We start from the raw sequence: 17,806 nt of genomic DNA, 5'->3' as shown, positions 1-17,806 counted from the left end.
ATAGACTAGGAATTGTTTTTAAAAAGATGCAAAGTTGTGTTACCAACTCTATATGGTGATAAGAATGGCTTAAATTCACCAACTGGCTGTTTGGATGTAAAAGACTGCTTAGTCATGTATTTCTTACTAGACTCAATGAGAATTCATTAAATTCTAAGGACTATGGCACACCTGGGATTCAAAGTTGAATAACTCTAGGCCCTGCCTTGAAGGAACTCATGGTCCAGGAGGAAAGAAAAATAGTAAGCGGGAAATTAATGTTCAAAGAGATAAGAACTATGGGAAAAATAGACTGAAATGGAAACTGCTATAGAGATTGTCTAATTTAGTGATCTTTAGCAGCATAATCCTTTAAATAATAATGTATACACATATATATTCCCAACATAATGTTATTTCTACTATTGTCACAATCCATTTTTAAATAGGTTAAAAATAAATACAAATTTCAGCTTAGCTCTGTCTCAGCTAAGGTGAATTAAAAATTACTGCCATCTAAACATTTTAAGTTATTTTCATTTTAGCTAAGCATTAAAAATAAATAAAAGCATCAGCAATTTCTGGAGAAGAGAACTTTAGGATAAAAGAATCTGCCAGCTTTACTCAGTTGGGTGATGAATCGTATGTACTTTCCAAACTGCCATTTAGAAGAAATGTTTTATGACATATCAAACTACGAGCTATTTAACGGTCTGTAAAGCACCAGGCCTTTTCTTCACAATGTTGACTTTTGTGATTGCTGTCCTCTGGAAAGTTATTGTGGGGCAAGAGTTGGCTCTTGTGACAAGGAAACATGACAGAAACCAGAGAAGTGAGCTGTGGTTGGACTGAATGGTCCACTAGTGGGCAGTTATAAAAATAGACCCTCTCGACTCCTTCTTACACATTCCATTGCCACTCGACAGGTTTTCCAGGGCAAATTTTCAACTTAAAAGGCCATAATTTCTGCTATTCAGCTTGCTCTCTAAAAATAACTTACCCAGCTATCAGTGTGTAAGGAAGGAAACTACTTCATAAGGAATCTAAAAAGCAAGCAATTACCCAGAAAAGCCTTCATTCTAAAACCAACAGACCTGCTGCTTAGCTTATGGATAACACTGAGGCAGTTCGCTCTGCTAAAACCCTGAGCCACCCACCAGCGACCTAGGCCCAGTCCCTTGGACAGACCGAGTACATCTTAAGGCTCCGTATCTGCATTGCTAATGGGGACACCTGTTATGCATTAACCAGACGGCTATTTTCATGATATAGTACACATGAATCCTTTATCTATTCATTTACGTCAATGAATTAAATCATTCATTTATCCATCCAATCAATATTTACTGAACACCTTCCATGTGCCCAACACCATTCTATGATTCTATGCACTGGAAATACCTCAGTCAATAGACATCATCCCTGCCCTCAAGGAACCCACAATCTGGTGGGGGACAAGGATAGAGATTTCACACAGAAATCTCTATCCTGTGTGAAGAATGCAAAAAGGGACTTAGGGAGAGGGTTCACCTAGGAGGGGTTCCTTCCTCAGACCTGGGGGAAGCATCAGGGCATGTTTCTAGAAAGAAGTGATGTGTGAGGAGAGGCCTAAATGGTGCCAGCAGCAGGCAGCGAAGGGCTGGCAGGGTGTTCCAGGCATAGAGGACAGAATGGGAGAAGCTTCTGGAGAACAGAGAGCACACAGTGCTTTTGAGAAACCAGAGAAATTCAGTAGAGCTGGATCTTGGGTAGCGGGGGAGGGTGCAGAGTGATTTTAGGAGGCAGGGAGAGACCAAATCATGAAGGAACTTATCAGCTACCTTAGGTAGTGCAGGCTTTGTCTAAAAGGCCATAGGGAGTCACAGGAGAGGGAGAAACAAGAGATCCAATGGAGGGTTTAGAAATATTTAGAAATCTTTGCAGAGCTGCAAAGAGCCGAATGAACTACAGAGAGCCAATGAGAGAGAAACAGCTAGAAGTCTCTTCCAAAACTTCATAGAAAAGCTGTAGTGGTGTTAGATGGGGATGAAGAAAAGTAAACACATTCTAGATACTTGCAGGAGACAGCCTCGACAGGACCTGACATATGGAGGCGAGTGGAGAAGCCAGGATCAAGGATGATCTTGTTCTTGGCTCTGGGCACTGGAGGGTGGTAAAGCCATTCACTGCGAGGTAGGAACACAGGACAGTTGTGAGGGTGGGCACACGGGAAACTCACTGATGTGGATGTGAGGTGCTGGGCCATGCTGAGGTGTTAGATTGGGAGTCCTGGGAACACGCATATGTGAGAGTGAGTCATCAGCACAGAAGGTGCATGAAATTTCCCAGGCAGAATAAATAAAATAAGACAAAAAAATAGGATTCTGTCAAACTACAACATTTGAGATGGCCAGGTGAAGACCAGATGGAAACATGATTAAATAGCTAACATGTTCTTAGTACATACTGTTTGCCAGGCACTGGGATGGGCCCGTTATATGTATAAGCCTAAAAAGTTACAATGTTACTAATTTATTGAGCCACAATGCTAGGGGTCTTTTTCCCCCTTGGGATTCAGTCTCCTTTGAGATTCTGTACCTACACGGCTGATAAAGGCAGTGCTCCTTACGAGAAGTTATGTGGCCCTGAGTTGTTTGGGGATGGGGGAATTAGACCATCTCAGTTTACAGAGTGCCAAGATGAAGGTAGGTACCGAAGGCACAAAGGGAGAGGGAGATGTTGGGGTCAGCTTAGTAACTAAGCACGGTCCTCAGGGCTCCATGCAGCCTCGTCCAGATGAGCAAGGACAAGGGTTCACACTGGACTTTGGGTCCAGATCCGAGCTAGAAGTCACATGTTTCTTAGCCTGGTGTTGTCACTGGATGTGCTGTGACTTTCATTTAGAGGAAAGGGGATTATGAGGGAGGAATTGTCTGGATGGGATTCCGGAGTTTGGCTATCTGCCATCACTCAGTTTATTTTTGTCCAGAGATGTCACACTAAGGTCACACTAAGGTCACAGAGAAGACTCGATGAGATGAAATACATCCTAGTTTGTCCCATATCATCCTGTTTTACACCTTTTGTGCCAGTATCCTGTCCAGTTTAGAAACTGATACAGCCCCAAATATTCCTGTTTAGATAAGTTATATGATCAACCATTTGGGACTAAAGCACAGGCCCTATAACTTTTAGACCAATGCCTTTTCTGCTGTTGCTTATTTGTTTGAATGCTATTTTCAGGCCTCTGCAACAAAAGTTTATCACCACTGCTCAAAGCACATGACATTAATGTAAGGAGAGGGTCAATACATCCATTTAGGAATAGCAAATTATTACAAAGAGGATCAGTAAAAAGACATACCTAAAAAAAAAAAAAGGTATACCTAATACATTTGATCAAATAAAGATCTAAACAGGTAAAGTGCTTGCATTCGATTGGTATTTAAAAACTTAACTATGTCTTCTAACATTTTAGGTGTTTTTATGATCTTGATTTCCCGTACATTTTACTGTGACTTGGCAATACTTGCCAATTTTATAAAGTCCACTGTCTTCCTTCCCGTTTCTCTCCCATCACATTATGTTCCTATCGTTCATTCTCTGAAGTCACATGAAAGATCTTAAAATGTGTCACTTCCAATTTAGTTAATATTTTCTTTCAAGCCCCTGTTTGTTGAGTAATAAGGAAATTCTGATACTGAAAACAGTTCATCTAAGTGCATTTTATTAGGGGCATGTTAAGGTTAAGTACTCAGTGGGTAAGTGTTTAACCCTCACAGACATTTCAAAGATCCTGGCAAGATCCACTCTGAAGGAAGGCAGAAAGGGAAAGAACATTTGGGATAAACAGAACTGGGCTACAACAAGGACCCCAAATGCAGGAAATCATGGAGTAATGTTGTTCTCTAAAAAGACCGTGGAATCCCAATGTTCTTAGGTCCTGTAATTGTAGTCTGTCACCATTCAGAGCTTTGGACTTAAACCTCAAGTTTAATGAAATAGAGCAAGTCATGTTCTCCCTTTCTTTAATATGATGTCTATATTTCAAGAATTGTCAGTTTACAGGTAGGGCGTTCTTCAAAGGAACCAAGAATCTCTCTGTGGCTCTCTCCTCTCTCCCAAACTCCCCTGTATAATGCCTTCGATTATAATAAACCATCTATTGGTGATATTTAGGAATTCTGATTCTGTTTTAGTCAATATGTATCCTTCATGGTGTCCTAATGACGTCAAGAAAAGGAGCATGCCACATCTGGGTCACGTAGCCTTGTGCCTAGAAGCCTCATAACCATCGCATTCCATAAGGCAGCTGACTCCTGGTAGCTTCCAGGGAAAACTGTGGTCATCTGTGGGTGCTCTAGAATGACCATTGTCCTTCTGTGCAGAACCCACACTTCCTAGAGGAGTGCGTCATGTCAAAGCAAAGCCTCCTCCTTATGCTGGAAACTTCAGAACCCAGATAGGGAGTAGATGGAAAAGTGTGGACCACGATTCTTTGTGTCAGGAACAGGCCTGGTGTGCTGTCGGCACCTGGGTCTCCTAGCTCATGTCTCATTGGTGCACACCAGTATGGAAGAAGACCAAAGTAATGCTACTCCTGGGGCCTGATAATTGGAGGCTAAGCATGGGGCAAGGTGGGGGGTGGGGAGGTTCTAATTGAAAGTACTGGTTGCTCCAGGTATGTCAGACTCCTCCATTTTAAAGTTGTGCATGCACACATGTGCGTGCACAAAGGCGTGTGAAATTATCTCAGCTATTACAACCACTCTTGTGTGAGTATGAACTACGTTTTTCAAAATATTTCAGTTAGCATCCTTACCTCATCTGCAACTTTCCATATTTCTTGATCAGTCCATTGTCCATAGGGATCCAAATTTTTTCTAAATGTTCCAGAAAAGATAAATACTTTCTATAGCAATAAGGAAAAAAGAGGAAATCATGAATCTCCTAAACAACTTTTAATTTTTTCTCCTTTCTTATTGTGAAATATTTCAAGCAGAAAAATATTTAAAAATAATATAACACCTCCCCATGTACTTACCATCTAGTTTTCTTAAAGTTTTATCATACTTGCTTTGTACCTTTTTTAAGAAATAAAACATAGCTAGATTTGAAGCCCCTTGTGAACATGTTTCTAACCCCAATGTCCTTAGGATAAAGAAATTAAGATAAGTGTAAATTGTGGGAAATTAATTTTTTTTAATTCCTAGCAATGTTCCTTTTTATAAACAAATATAATATAAAATTAAACAGGTAAAAGTTATAGGATTATGAGTCACAATTGTTAGAACAATTTTCTATTTTGTTAATGTTTTTTCCTTGGATTTCTTTTATAAACCTAGCTTCCTAAGGGACTTTGAAATGATTTGAATTTACAGACATTTGTTTAAACACACATGTTCATCTGGTCTATAAACCAAGGCACACCTCTCCTTCAAAAACCAGACAGTCCCAGGAGAGGGCCACGACTTGGAAATCAGTGAAAGAGTGGAAATCAAATATTTGTTTAACTGAATGCACATTACAGAGGGAAGGGAGGTGGGTGAGACTGAGCCTGCTGCCGAAACACAGTGACAGTCTAATTCCCGGCATGGAGCGCTGCACTGTTACCACCCTGAGACCTCTGCTTCTACATCACTGTCTACAAGTTGACTTATATAATTAACAAATGTTTAAATTTGTTTAAATGTTTAAAACGAAAGTCGCTGCCTCCCTGGGAAATGCTGATGCAACAATAATAATAATTATAAATAGTTCTCTCTTTGTGCCTATGGGTGAACTGAAAAATATTTTGGATGTTAACATTCAGAATAATTCTTTTCTTTTCCTTTTTCCTTTTGCCTTTGGTTGCTAACATCCAGTAAGAAGAATTCAGAACTGAATTTCCATAAGCCTAGTTTTCACAAGTCACCTTAGACTGAGAGAGAAAATGCTCAGTGCCCGTCTGATCTGTAAGGAACTGCACACGGCAAGTCAGCTTCATAGTAATGGTGTCTGTGCCTCTCAGGCAGAAGGAGAGGACCCTCACTATGGCAGCCAAGTTCAAGGACGGTCACATGAGAGACCGCCTTCCCCATGGTATAATTTATGGCTTAAAGAACAAAGCTTTTGCCAAATATCTCAGAAACTGTCTGAAAAGGGCAACGGAAGCCTTAGGCTTGTCTTGCTTAACCTGCAGCAAAATCATCTTCCTAAGGGACGCCTGCATTGCTTTACAGAAGTGGATGTAAGAGTTCGACAGATGACTCTTAGGATCATAGATACATGGTGGCTATATCTGTACATCCGCCTCCAAACTTCCAAGTGAACGGAAGTAATGTCCAAATAAGCTAAAGAGAGCAGACGAAGGGCATTATGGGGGAATTCTGATAAACTGCAGAGAATTTAACAGGAAGTGGCTCTGAGAACTTGAATCAACTCATTATTTAAGTCATTGGGTTTATTTAGTGTCTAAAGTTCAAAGGCTTGCCAATGGAATTTTGCCACTTACTATTGGGTAGTTGGAAAAGTCATGATGTATTTTTTTCTATGTTTTTCATTGCAAAAATGGGTCATGACTTTTCCGACAACCCAACATTTTTTTACATTTTTTCTTCAAATATTGTGGTTCTTCATAGCAAAGGTTTCTAGTATTATTGAGAAGGACAGAAATGAACAACTGTGAGGGTTAGCAAGTATCAGATAATGTATTATATGCTTCAGAAAAGTCTCCCCTGGGCAGTAAGCAGCTAGAACATAGAACTCTGGTTTATGGCAGGTGTGCCATGTGCCAAGTAAGGCTTTTTACATGCGTTATCTCTTCATCTTCATATCAGCCTAATGAAATAGATCCTATTGTTGCACATGAAGCAATCACAGCTGGGAGAAGTTAAGTGACTTTCACAATGTCACTTAGCTAATGGAACCCATGGGTGTTTGTCCTCACCACCATAGCAAAACGCCTCAAGTCCTATGTGGACCAGGCTTCTTCTCTGATCTGAAGCTCAGGAACCATTAAACGTTGGACAGGATCACCCCAATGGGTCCCTAAAGAGACGATCAGCACTCAGGAGCACAATCTGGATGAAAGCACTGCTATCCATCCCACTGGCCGCAGCTCAGTTCCTGCTCTGTCAGTGGAGACATTAGCTTCCTTTTCCTGTGCTGGGCCTGAGCTCTGCATGGGCTACAGAGTCTTTGTAAGTTTCAAGGAGACTTACATATCCAGTGGAACAGCACAGTGGAAATGTTTACTACAGCCAAATGAAATAGTGCCAATATTCTGGAGGACTGTGGGTGGAGGCCAAAGGTATCAGAGCATCAAAGCAGACACGGAAGTTATTAAAGGTAATGTGGCTTGCAGAAACAGTGTAGTAATGCAGCTCTGGACTAGTAGTTATATCTATGAATAGAAACCCAACCTCTTTGAGCCTCAGCGTACTCACTGTAAAATGGGGAAATGCCACTTTTCTTCTCAAATCTACTCTACATCTAGGCTTTCCATTTTGATGTGTAGCGCCTTCCTCTCCTCAATCCAGAAACCCGAGGGTCATCCATGACTTATCTTTCTCCCTGATCCTTCCAAATGGAATCAGTCATCAGTCCTGTGGCTTGATTCCCCAAAATATATCTCAAATGCATTCATTTCTCTATCTTTACTGCTATCACATAGTTCAAGCCATCAATCTCTCTCTCTGGAACAGGGTAAGAACCTCCTGATTGACCTGTTGCTTCTCTTCCAGTCCATTCTCATTTAGCAACCAGAGCAGTAATTACAAGTATAAATTAGATCATGCCATTAACCTTTTGAAAAACCTTCAGTGGCTTGCCATCGCATTCAGGGCAAACTAGAAAATCCTTAAAATGGTCTATAGATACTCCATGATTTAGCTCCTCCTACTCCTGGCTCCTTTCATGCCCTTCTCCCTTTTTCACTCCAGCCACACGGCTTTCTTTCACTTCCTCAGTTTCTTCACACATTTTAGTCTCCCTGCCTAAGAATCTCATCTCCTACAGTCTTCCCATGGCCAGCTGCAGCCTTCAAGTCTCAAATTAGATGTCACTCCCTTTAACTGGCATCTTTCAAATCCTCAAAACCAAATAAGTTCACTCGATATATGGTCTCATAATACCTGTATTTTACTTTCATAGCTTACAGTGAATAGTAAAATTATATACGAGTATGCATTTGTGAGCATTTTTGTAATGTTCATCTCTCCTCCTACATCCTAACTTTGCTGGGTACCCTGTCACTGACACATAGCCTTTGTACATACTACATGTTCAATAAAGGTTGCCTGAGTGAATAAATAGGCTAAGGTGAAGATAAAAATTTAAAAAATATAAAAATATCATAGAGTTCAACACATATTATTTTTCTTCCTTCTATAAGAATAGCTACTACAATCCATAGTCTTTAAAGCAATACTAACACTCCATTAAAACTTTTATCTTTCTATATAATTGTTTGGGAAATGGTATGCCTAACTTTCCCTAAGGGCCTAATAATTTATAGGTAAATTATCAAATGTGTAGCAATATATGACATATTAATTTTTATTTCAAATAGATATATATTCAAAATTATGAAGGAAGAAAACAGTTGAAATTATTAATAGACATCCAAAAGTTTTAGACGTAGTGGATTTGATACCATTCAGAAACTCTGTAGGCCTTTTGTTTACAGTTTATTGTCTAGCATTAAAGTAATGCTTTAATTTTAAAGCAAATTAACTGGATGAACTGGTTCAGTTACAATTCAATTTCATACAATTAATCAAACATTCCACTCCTGTCTTATAAACAGTGTCTGGTGCTCTCTTGCTTCCAGGGGTGCCAGTAGGTGTCTTAGTTCTGTTTTCTAAACTGTTTGAAGTTTCTGCAAACTCATCTCTGAAGCTGAGAGGTCCTTGGAGGTCACCTACATCCTTTTCCATGGTTTACAAATGAAACAGCCGTGGCCCTGAGAAGTTATGTAGCTTGGCCAAGGTGACACAGTCAGACTGATTGTACAGCAAAAAATACACCTGAAACTATAAATCACAATGATCCTCTATCTCACTTGTAAAAAACTGTTCACCAAGGAAAATTAGTATGTGCAAATATTTGATACTTACTGTCATGTATGCATGGTATAACGAGCAATTCTTGGGACTTAAGGAAGAATAAAGAGAACAGCATTGATCATTGCCCGACTAATCTCTTTCCTGAAGCTGACTCCTCATCTCAGTGGGAACAGCCAAGCCTATATGGAGCTCTCAGAGCTGCTCACATATCACTGCAACAGGCATATGCTTTAGCCTTGGACATCAAATGGAAACCAGAAAAGCAACTTGGATTCTGTGGTAACTGAGTGTCAAATAAATTAACTGAGTGGGATAAATATCCTTAAGGAAATAGTGCTTTTTGCTCAGAGGGAAATATTTTATAAATGTGGCCCAAATACTTATCAGCATCACAGTGATTGTGATCTTGCCTTTCGGCAATGTCTGAAAATTTTTATTATAAGTTGAATCTGTACAATAGAAATCCATTCAATTTGAAAAAATCAAGACTGTAAGGTTGAATTATAGAATGTTTAAAAATAAGTGTTGCTTTCCTCTTAAGAACATGTATTGATGAGAACAAGGTGAATAAAGTATTTGTTAGCCAAAAATGTTTAAGGTTTATAACAGAGAATAAATGTATAAAGTTAATGTACATACCATTTATTTGTATGTAAATGATTACATATAAGGTGTTCAAATTATTGTTACTTGTAAAGTCATGTAATGTTTCTCAACCTTTTATATGACAATTTTTTAGTATATATTTTTTCAGAGGTAGCATAAAAAAGTGTTTTCCAGCTCTGGCCAATTTACCAAAGATGTCAAACTTACAGGCTCAGAAATAGTAATATTGTGTTGCACTAATGTCCATCCTAGTTACTTTTTTCCCTTGAATTCGGCACTCCATCCCCACTGTCCTCACTGCTTTTCTCAGCACACAGATGAAGAGTTTCTTAGCCCACTTCCCTGCTACCTGAAGTTCACAGTCCACACACTGCCAGCAGCAGCACACTCTTCGATTTCCCCACCCCTTCCTAGTTCAAAAGCATCAATCCATACCTCAATGGGCCATTTCAGTACTTGTCCGGTCTTTCCCTCTTTCTCCTAATGCCCCCTAACAAAGGCCTCCTCTGCCTTTTGCCCTCCATCTTTTTTTAGTTCCCATCTCTGTACTTGTTCATAATATTCCTGCCTGGGATCCTGGAATCCTCTCTACAACTCTCTGCCCAGAACCTCTCTAAAACATACACACTTTATGACCCTTCACGACCCACCTGAATTATCACCTTTGTGAAACTGGCCATACCCTACAGCATATATGTTCAACGCAATACAAAGGTGAAGCGGACATGATTCCTTGTCCTTAAGGAACACATGACAATAACCATCACAACCCAGTGTATTTTATTAACTACATGACAGGGAGTAGACTAAGTACTTTTACTTATTACTTTACTCAGTCCTCACAAACACCCAATAATGGAGTTGCTACCAGTATATCCATTTTACAGATAAATAAATCTGTTTTTTATTTATCTCAGAGGAATTAAGAGGAATTAAGTGACTTGCCTAAGATTACACAACTAGGAAAATCCAGATACTGGTAGAGCCATCATCTCTTGTAAAAGAGATCAAGCACTTAATGACTCAGTACAAAACAATGTACATTGAATTCCTATCATGCAAGCTATTGTGTTATGTACTGTATAAGAGAGAGAAAAACTAAGCAAAGAAAAAAACCTGTTTATTTAGTATTTCTATTATATTCTTTTTTTATTAGTCTTCTTTGATTGGTGATGATTTTGTGTTTAAAGACTGTTTCCTTAACTAGAAAATGTCTGCAAAGTATTTACAATACTGAGTGGAAATTAAACAAATACACAGATAATTCTAATACAAGACATAGAGAAGTTCCAGGAGAGAGATTTATAAACACAGTTCTAGATCCCATCTGGGATTGGGAAGTGAGAGTGGAAAGCAGGGGGTGGGGGTGGGGTGGAGGGTCAGAGTCAGGGTTAATGGGGGAAAGTGAGGGCCATCTGGCAGAGTTTAACATCTGCGGTGACAAAGTGACTATGGTGAAAGAAGACTGTCTCAGACAGAGGAAATAAGAGAGAAAAGCGAGGTATCTTTCATGCAACAGGAAGTCCAGCTTGACTGAAACTTAAGTGCCCAGATGTGAAAAGTGGTAAATTTGTCTGAAAGGTGGGGTGGGGACCTGACTGTCAGGGACCTAAACCACAAATGGAAGACTCTAGACCTTATTCAGGGAAGGAAGGAGTGCCCTAAAAGATTTTGACTTAGAAAATCACAACATTGAAATGTTGCCTTAAAAAAACCTTAATATGTGTGCAACATATAATGGAGAGATGCAAAGAATAAGATGAAGAGAAAAACATAGCAGTGGGAGTAGAAAAGCAGGAAGGATACAGTGACACAGTGGAAGTAGTGACAGCAAGGCTTGGATGGGATTCTCTCTCATAATTTCCCACAGTGCTCCCTGACCAGCCTGGGCCTGACCCATGACTACACGTAATTACCTATATTTATCATTTTTGTTTCTTCCTTTGATCTCTGGCTTATGGCAATGAGTGTAATTTTAAAGCTCCCTCATTGGAAGTTCATAGACTGGAATGGGACTGCAATACCATTTATATAACTATAGAAGCTATAGTATACATTATAATTTTAAGCATACAGGAGTTTAAGAACTATTAAATTGTTAATTATTGTTAAACCGAATGAGAACTGCTGCACTCCCAATATGATTGTTCAGATCAACAGATACGTGTTTTGGCCTATCTGATATCCGTCACAGCAAAAGGTGTCCCAGGCGTGTGGTGGAAGTCATATGGGGGCATGGAGTTGTTTCAGATCATAAAATCTCTTTGCAAGAATAGGCCTAAGCATCCCCTCAGAATAGCTTGTAGCCTTTCAAGCGTGTATTGAAGCTTTAAAAATGCATTTAAAATTATTTTTCTGTTTTTCAGGAATTAAATGCTTAACAAGGTTCAAGGCTAATGAACAATTTTAAGTCCCGGTGTTCGAATTGCCTAAGCCAATGGGGCTAGGACTCCAGACATTACTGTGTCCTCTCCATACCCTCAGAGCTTACAGGGAAAGGGGAACAAATTAAAGAATGTGCCACCTTGAAATGTACACAATACCCTGTTTTCCAGGCTGATGCATTCTCCAAGCTAGTTTCTAGCTACAAGAGGGAAGAACAGGAGAAAAAAAAGCAAAAAAACTGCAAGAACTTGCCAAAACTAATGACATCTTGTGATTCCACAGCTGAAGTTCCGGGATCACGGAGGGAGAAGGAAAGTTTCTTGTTCAAAGTTCCAGTTTCATGTGTCTGAGAATAAGTGATTAATTGACCCTGATGTCTCAATGTCAGAGCTCCCAGGGGGAACCATGGCTTTGCAATGTCAAAAAGATGGAAGGAAGAGAAAAATAAAAAAGCAAACAAAAATAGTTCTTTTAGGATTGTTTAACCCCTTTTCCTTTTTAAAGATCTGGAAGGGAGGGAAAAATACGTAACTTGAACTTTCAAAGAAAAGTTGAGAAAATAAAAACATCTCTAGTTTGGATGGTAAAAAGGTCTGAGGCGTTTGCCCTCCTTCCCACATTTCTGGGCATTCCCTTAATGTTCTCAAGACCTCACTGTAGAAGAAACAGCACATTCTTTCTACAGACACCCTGTTTTACTAGGAGATGGTCCCAGAGACCAGGGTCATTAAACGTCTACAGTAAGAAGCATTTCCATGAGCATGATCATGCATTTTTAAAGGTATATCTCAAAGTATTTCTTGCTTGGTTTACAAACAGCTTGAAGCCATAAAAGAGGGAAAGTTCAATAAAGGCAAGTTTGGAAGAGTCATCTTGGCAGAAAGGCAAGATAAAGAATTTTCATGACTCTGGCTCACTCAATTTTCCTCCTGGTCTTACACATGTAGAACACGTGATAAAACAAAAACCTCGTCAGAGGGCAGATGAACTAAAGGATTCCCAGTGAAATTTAAATTATTTTTTAGAGCTTCGCTTATCCTAATGGGCAGATTTTGGTGAATAAGAACAAGAAGAAAACAAAAGCTTCGTTACTGTAGTTAAACATGGGACCTGAAGAATTACAGTCAACTGCACAGCAATGATTCTCAGGAAGCCAGATTCTGTCCCGCATCCTTCAGCTGTGTTATCTTGCCTAATGATATCACCTGGGGATACTTTTATTCCCGCTGTTTATCTTTAGACCATCTGACAACCCCTTTTTTCTTTCTGAAGAAATAATACTGTTTTTCAAAGGTTCAACCATGATTAAGCACCTGGCAACATGGCAAAGTTTAGACATGAATTAAAAGGATCGGGCTAGCAGTTACAATATTTAGTGCCTCATTAGTTGAAAGGAGCAAATGTTCCACAAAGGTAATCTATCAAATACTACAAACTTTTTTCTTAGACTAGATTTATATATAATCAATGCACCTGGAGATGTGCCTAGCATTTTCATTTTGTGTTAAAAGTAGGGAATTGTTAGTATCGTGGTATTAGAATGGATTCAATGCCCATTGGTACAAAAAGGGCAAAGTGATCATCAAAAAAATGACTACCTCCACAGAGATGAAAGCAAATATTGGTAGGTATACAGCTCATGCCTTTCAGATTCGGCCTCAGTAAAGGCATTCCTTGGCTTCCATTTAAAACGGAACGGTTGCTATTTCTCTCATGCTCGTATGTAAGAAGTTCTCTTGCACAATACCACAGAATGTTACTAAGTGGTGAGGCTACAGATCCTTTGTGACCCAAATCAAAGAGCTACAGATTAATCTGACATGGTTTATTCTTATCCAAAGAACAAAAAACAATCAGTACACTTTTTATTTTCAGTTCCACTACCTCATGTTTCCAAGTGTTTGCTATTTCAGCAGCATTTTTTATACCTTGCAAAACATTTCTCAACCTGCTGTGATTGTTAACTTAGAGCTCAGACCACTGAAATAGGAAAAACAAACAAAGAAAAAAGAACTGATAAAACCAAAGCCCCATGTTCTCACTGCAGACTGTATCTTATGGGAAAGGCTATCAAAACTGTTAATATTTCAAACCCATGCCTATATGGTCATTTAATCTTTGACAAAGGAGGCAAGAATATACAATGGGGGTAAAGACAGCCTATTCAATAAATAATGTTGGGAAAATTGGATAGATCCATGCAAGAAAAGGAAACTGGACCACTCTCTTACACCACATACAAGAATAAACTCAAAATGGATTAAAGACCTAAATATAAGACCCAAAACCATAAAACTCCTATAATAAAAGAAAACATAGGCAGTGAACTTTCTGACATTGTTTTCTGATCTCTCTCTTCAGGCAAAGGAAACAAAAGAAAACAATAAACAAATGACACTACATCAAACTAAAAAGTTTTTGCATAGCAAAGGAAACCATCAACAAAATGAAAAGAATGGGAGAAGATATTCATGAATGATATATCTGATGAGGGGTTAATATCCAAAATTTATAAAGAACTCATACAACTTAACAACAAAACTAAACAAAACAAACAAAAAAACCCCACAAACAATCCAATTAAAAAATGGGCAGAGGACTTGAACATTTTTCCAAAGAGGACATACAGATGGCAATAGTCATATGAAAAGATGCTCAATGCCACTAATCATCAGAGAAATGCAAATTAAAACCACAATGAGATATCACCTCACACCTGTCAGAATGCCTATCATCAATACATCAACAAACAACAGGTGTGGAGAAAGGGAACCCTTGTGCACTGTTGGTGGGATTACAAATTGGTGCAGCCAGTATGGAAATCAGTATGGAGGTTCCTCAAAAATTAAAAATAGAACTACTTTATGATCCAGTGATTCCACTCCTGGGTATTTACCTGAAGAAATCCAAAACACCAATTCAAAAAGATATATGCATCCCTATGTTCATCGCAGCATTATTTAAGATAGCCAATATATGGAAACAGCCTAAGTGTCCACCAATAGATGTTACACCTGAAACTAACATAAAATAATACTGAATGTCAATTGTAATTAAAAAACAATTATTAATATATCAATAACCGAATGTCAGAGACTTCCAAGCTTTTAGAGGTATTTTTTCACCCTAAGAAAGACTGCATTGCATAAAAAAAGAAACAGAAATATATAATGAATATATTTTGCAGGGGAATGTGAATTTCTTGAGTGCAGGTGCCCAGTAATGGTAACAACACATTCAGACTTGTTTTTCAGCCATGTCCTTCTGGCTCACCTGTGGGATCACACCAAAGGCTCTCCTCCACTGCTGCACGGTCACTGACTCCCACGACACCCCATCTATTTGGATCTCCCCCTTGGCGTTCAGCAGCCTCAGAAGAGCCGATAACAGAGTGCTCTTCCCTGATCCAGTTCTTCCCAAGAGACCCACCTAGAATGTAAGAATAATGGAATTACACCTGTGACATACAGATGCCCCACCACAAACTCAATCTGGCATTACGCTTCAAAAAAAAAAAAAAGAAAAACACTGGAACTATTTTTTTTATTATTATCACCAGGGAAGATTTTCAGTTATTCATTCAAACCTTTTTGTGCACTCCCAATTCTGACCAATATTGATCTGGGGCAGAGCATCCCTGAAACAGAATATAGAAATGGCCATAAGGAATTGGACCCGTGATGCTGGCTGGCTTCACTTATCACTGGCTGTTATTAGTGGCCAAAAGGCTGAAAATGCCCATTTGCATCAAGGAAAACCTAAGATACAGTGTCTCAATGCACATCATTTCTAAGGCTGAGCTCAAGCCAGAAGCAGAGACTGTAACTTGATCTAGTTCCAAATATGAATACAAGCTTAAAGATTAATGAATCTGCAAACAGTCCTCATACTTAAATACTGTCCTTAATAAATTAAGCAAGTGTCAAGTTCAGCCTTGACAATAAATCAGATGAAGTTCAGTGAGCTATACACTCCCAGAGAAAGCAGGGTGTGCCTTGCTGCCTCACGGATAAGCACTTGGACAGTTGTCAAATCATATTCTTATACCCACTCTGATTGGCAAGAAGAGAATTTGGGGGAGCCAAAAGGATATTAATGAAAAGGAAAAACTATTCTTGTTATCTAAAGACCATAATAGCGTAGTATGGAAGTGAGAACACCAGGCATTGCAAGGAGAGAGCAGGTGCTACTGGAAGAGCGCGACTCTGTGTGCTCATGTCAGTTCAGATCCAGCACTTGGAGGAAGGTGTTCTGAGTTGGACCAAACATTCCTGCAGCCATTAACTGAATACTCAATAAACCATCTGACATTTAGTGGCACTGAACAAATGTTCATTTCCTTCCCCTTACATTATTCTTATTTCTTTTTTATCACTTAGCTTTTTATAGAGTAAAGCTGAGCAAATGGTCTTTTAGAGCAGTGCTGTTCACACCATCTGTGCTAAAGGACAGATATTTTATTTTTATTTTTATTTTTTTAGTTTCCAATCCATTGCAAATCAGTATTTTAAAAAATAGATAATAAAAATACTTACTTTAAATTTCTATCCTTATGTCATCACAGACCAGTAACAGTTTGTAAACCAGAATCAATTCATGGACCACAATAAATGAGAGCATTTATTGTAATAATAATACTAATAACTTATTGAACTTATTAATAACTTACTAGGAACCTGGTAATAAACTAGGCCTTTGGGATAAACTGGTGAATAATAATGACACAATTGTCTTTCTTTCATAAGAGCTCTACAATGAGATTTTCACAAATCTTTGTTCTCTGAGACAACTGAGTAACATCAGATAAACAAAATGTTATACATAACACCCTTTTGAAGTTCTTCATTCTGCTAATCACAATTGGTAATTATTTGATTTATTCTTTTCCTGATTATTGCTGTTAACCCCAATAATATAAATTCTTCAAGGGCAGGATAGTTTGCCTTATTTTCCATTGAATTCCTAGCACCTGGTGTAATGGTTGGCTCACATAAAATGCTCAATAAATACTTGTTTGGAGTGACTAAGGGACAGTCAGATGGAAGGATGAATGGATGGGTGTGTGTATGTATGTATGTATGTGTCGGTGGGTGGGTGGGTGAATGGATTGATGGATAGAAGGGATGGGGAGGGGGAGAGGGACTGAGGGAGAGGTCGATGAGTGGCTAAACTTATTTAGTTGATCTAACAAACAAATGGATTTAGTTAATTTGGTCAATTACCAGATCAACTCTTAATTTAAAAATCACCTGAAATTTCACATGCACACTTCCATTTCTGAATCAGCCCATGACATACAAACACATTCACCATATGTCATGATTTTTCAAATACAATGGTAAAGCTTTGTATAAGCAATCTGAATATGCCCCGTGTATGAGATATGGGGGAAGGGAAGGAAATTCAGTCGGAGGAAGAGATTTTCTCTAAAGTCATATCAATAATTTTTTATAAAAGTCCTTTGAGGTCCAGACCACTATATCATTAGTCAAGGTTTTAATGACCAGGGTAAACGACCACATTCCCCTTCCTTAAGGAGCAAATACTGCCGTTTTCAGAGAACTCAGTTTTTATGTTGGGATAAGACAGGATTGACAGGCAATTTGTAAACCTTTTGTTTAGCTTTAAAGTTTTTAGCTATTGCTCTGGTTTCCTTTTATTGTTGAACTGCTGGTATTACACATTATGTTTGACATGTTTTTCAATAGCAAGGAATCTTATTGGGTCACAGCTAACAAAGTCTTCCTGTTGTTTAGATAATTGGCACTTAATAATTCTTTTCTGGGCTTTGTTTTTCCAGGCTTCTCAGT

The 17,806-nt window shown here is 38.7% G+C and overlaps 1 protein-coding gene across 1 annotated transcript in view; it reads right to left on the bottom strand.

The window, feature by feature from the left end:
* The window catches only part of LOC109376431 (cystic fibrosis transmembrane conductance regulator), a gene marked incomplete at its 5' end in the record, with an annotated part of 146,425 nt that overhangs the window by 22,378 nt on the left and 106,241 nt on the right, over positions 1 to 17,806 (bottom strand). The window contains 2 exons of the mRNA XM_019632350.1: positions 4,781 to 4,870; positions 15,270 to 15,425. Coding sequence (XP_019487895.1) covers positions 4,781 to 4,870; positions 15,270 to 15,425 — 246 coding nt within the window. The remainder of the gene's footprint in view (positions 1 to 4,780; positions 4,871 to 15,269; positions 15,426 to 17,806) is intronic.

This window comes from Hipposideros armiger, unplaced genomic scaffold (genome assembly GCF_001890085.2).
Source record: "Hipposideros armiger isolate ML-2016 unplaced genomic scaffold, ASM189008v1 scaffold_1130, whole genome shotgun sequence".
Taxonomy (NCBI): domain Eukaryota; kingdom Metazoa; phylum Chordata; class Mammalia; order Chiroptera; family Hipposideridae; genus Hipposideros; species Hipposideros armiger.
The sequence above is the reverse complement of the archived record's forward strand: the minus strand, read 5'-3'. Positions and strand labels throughout refer to the sequence as shown.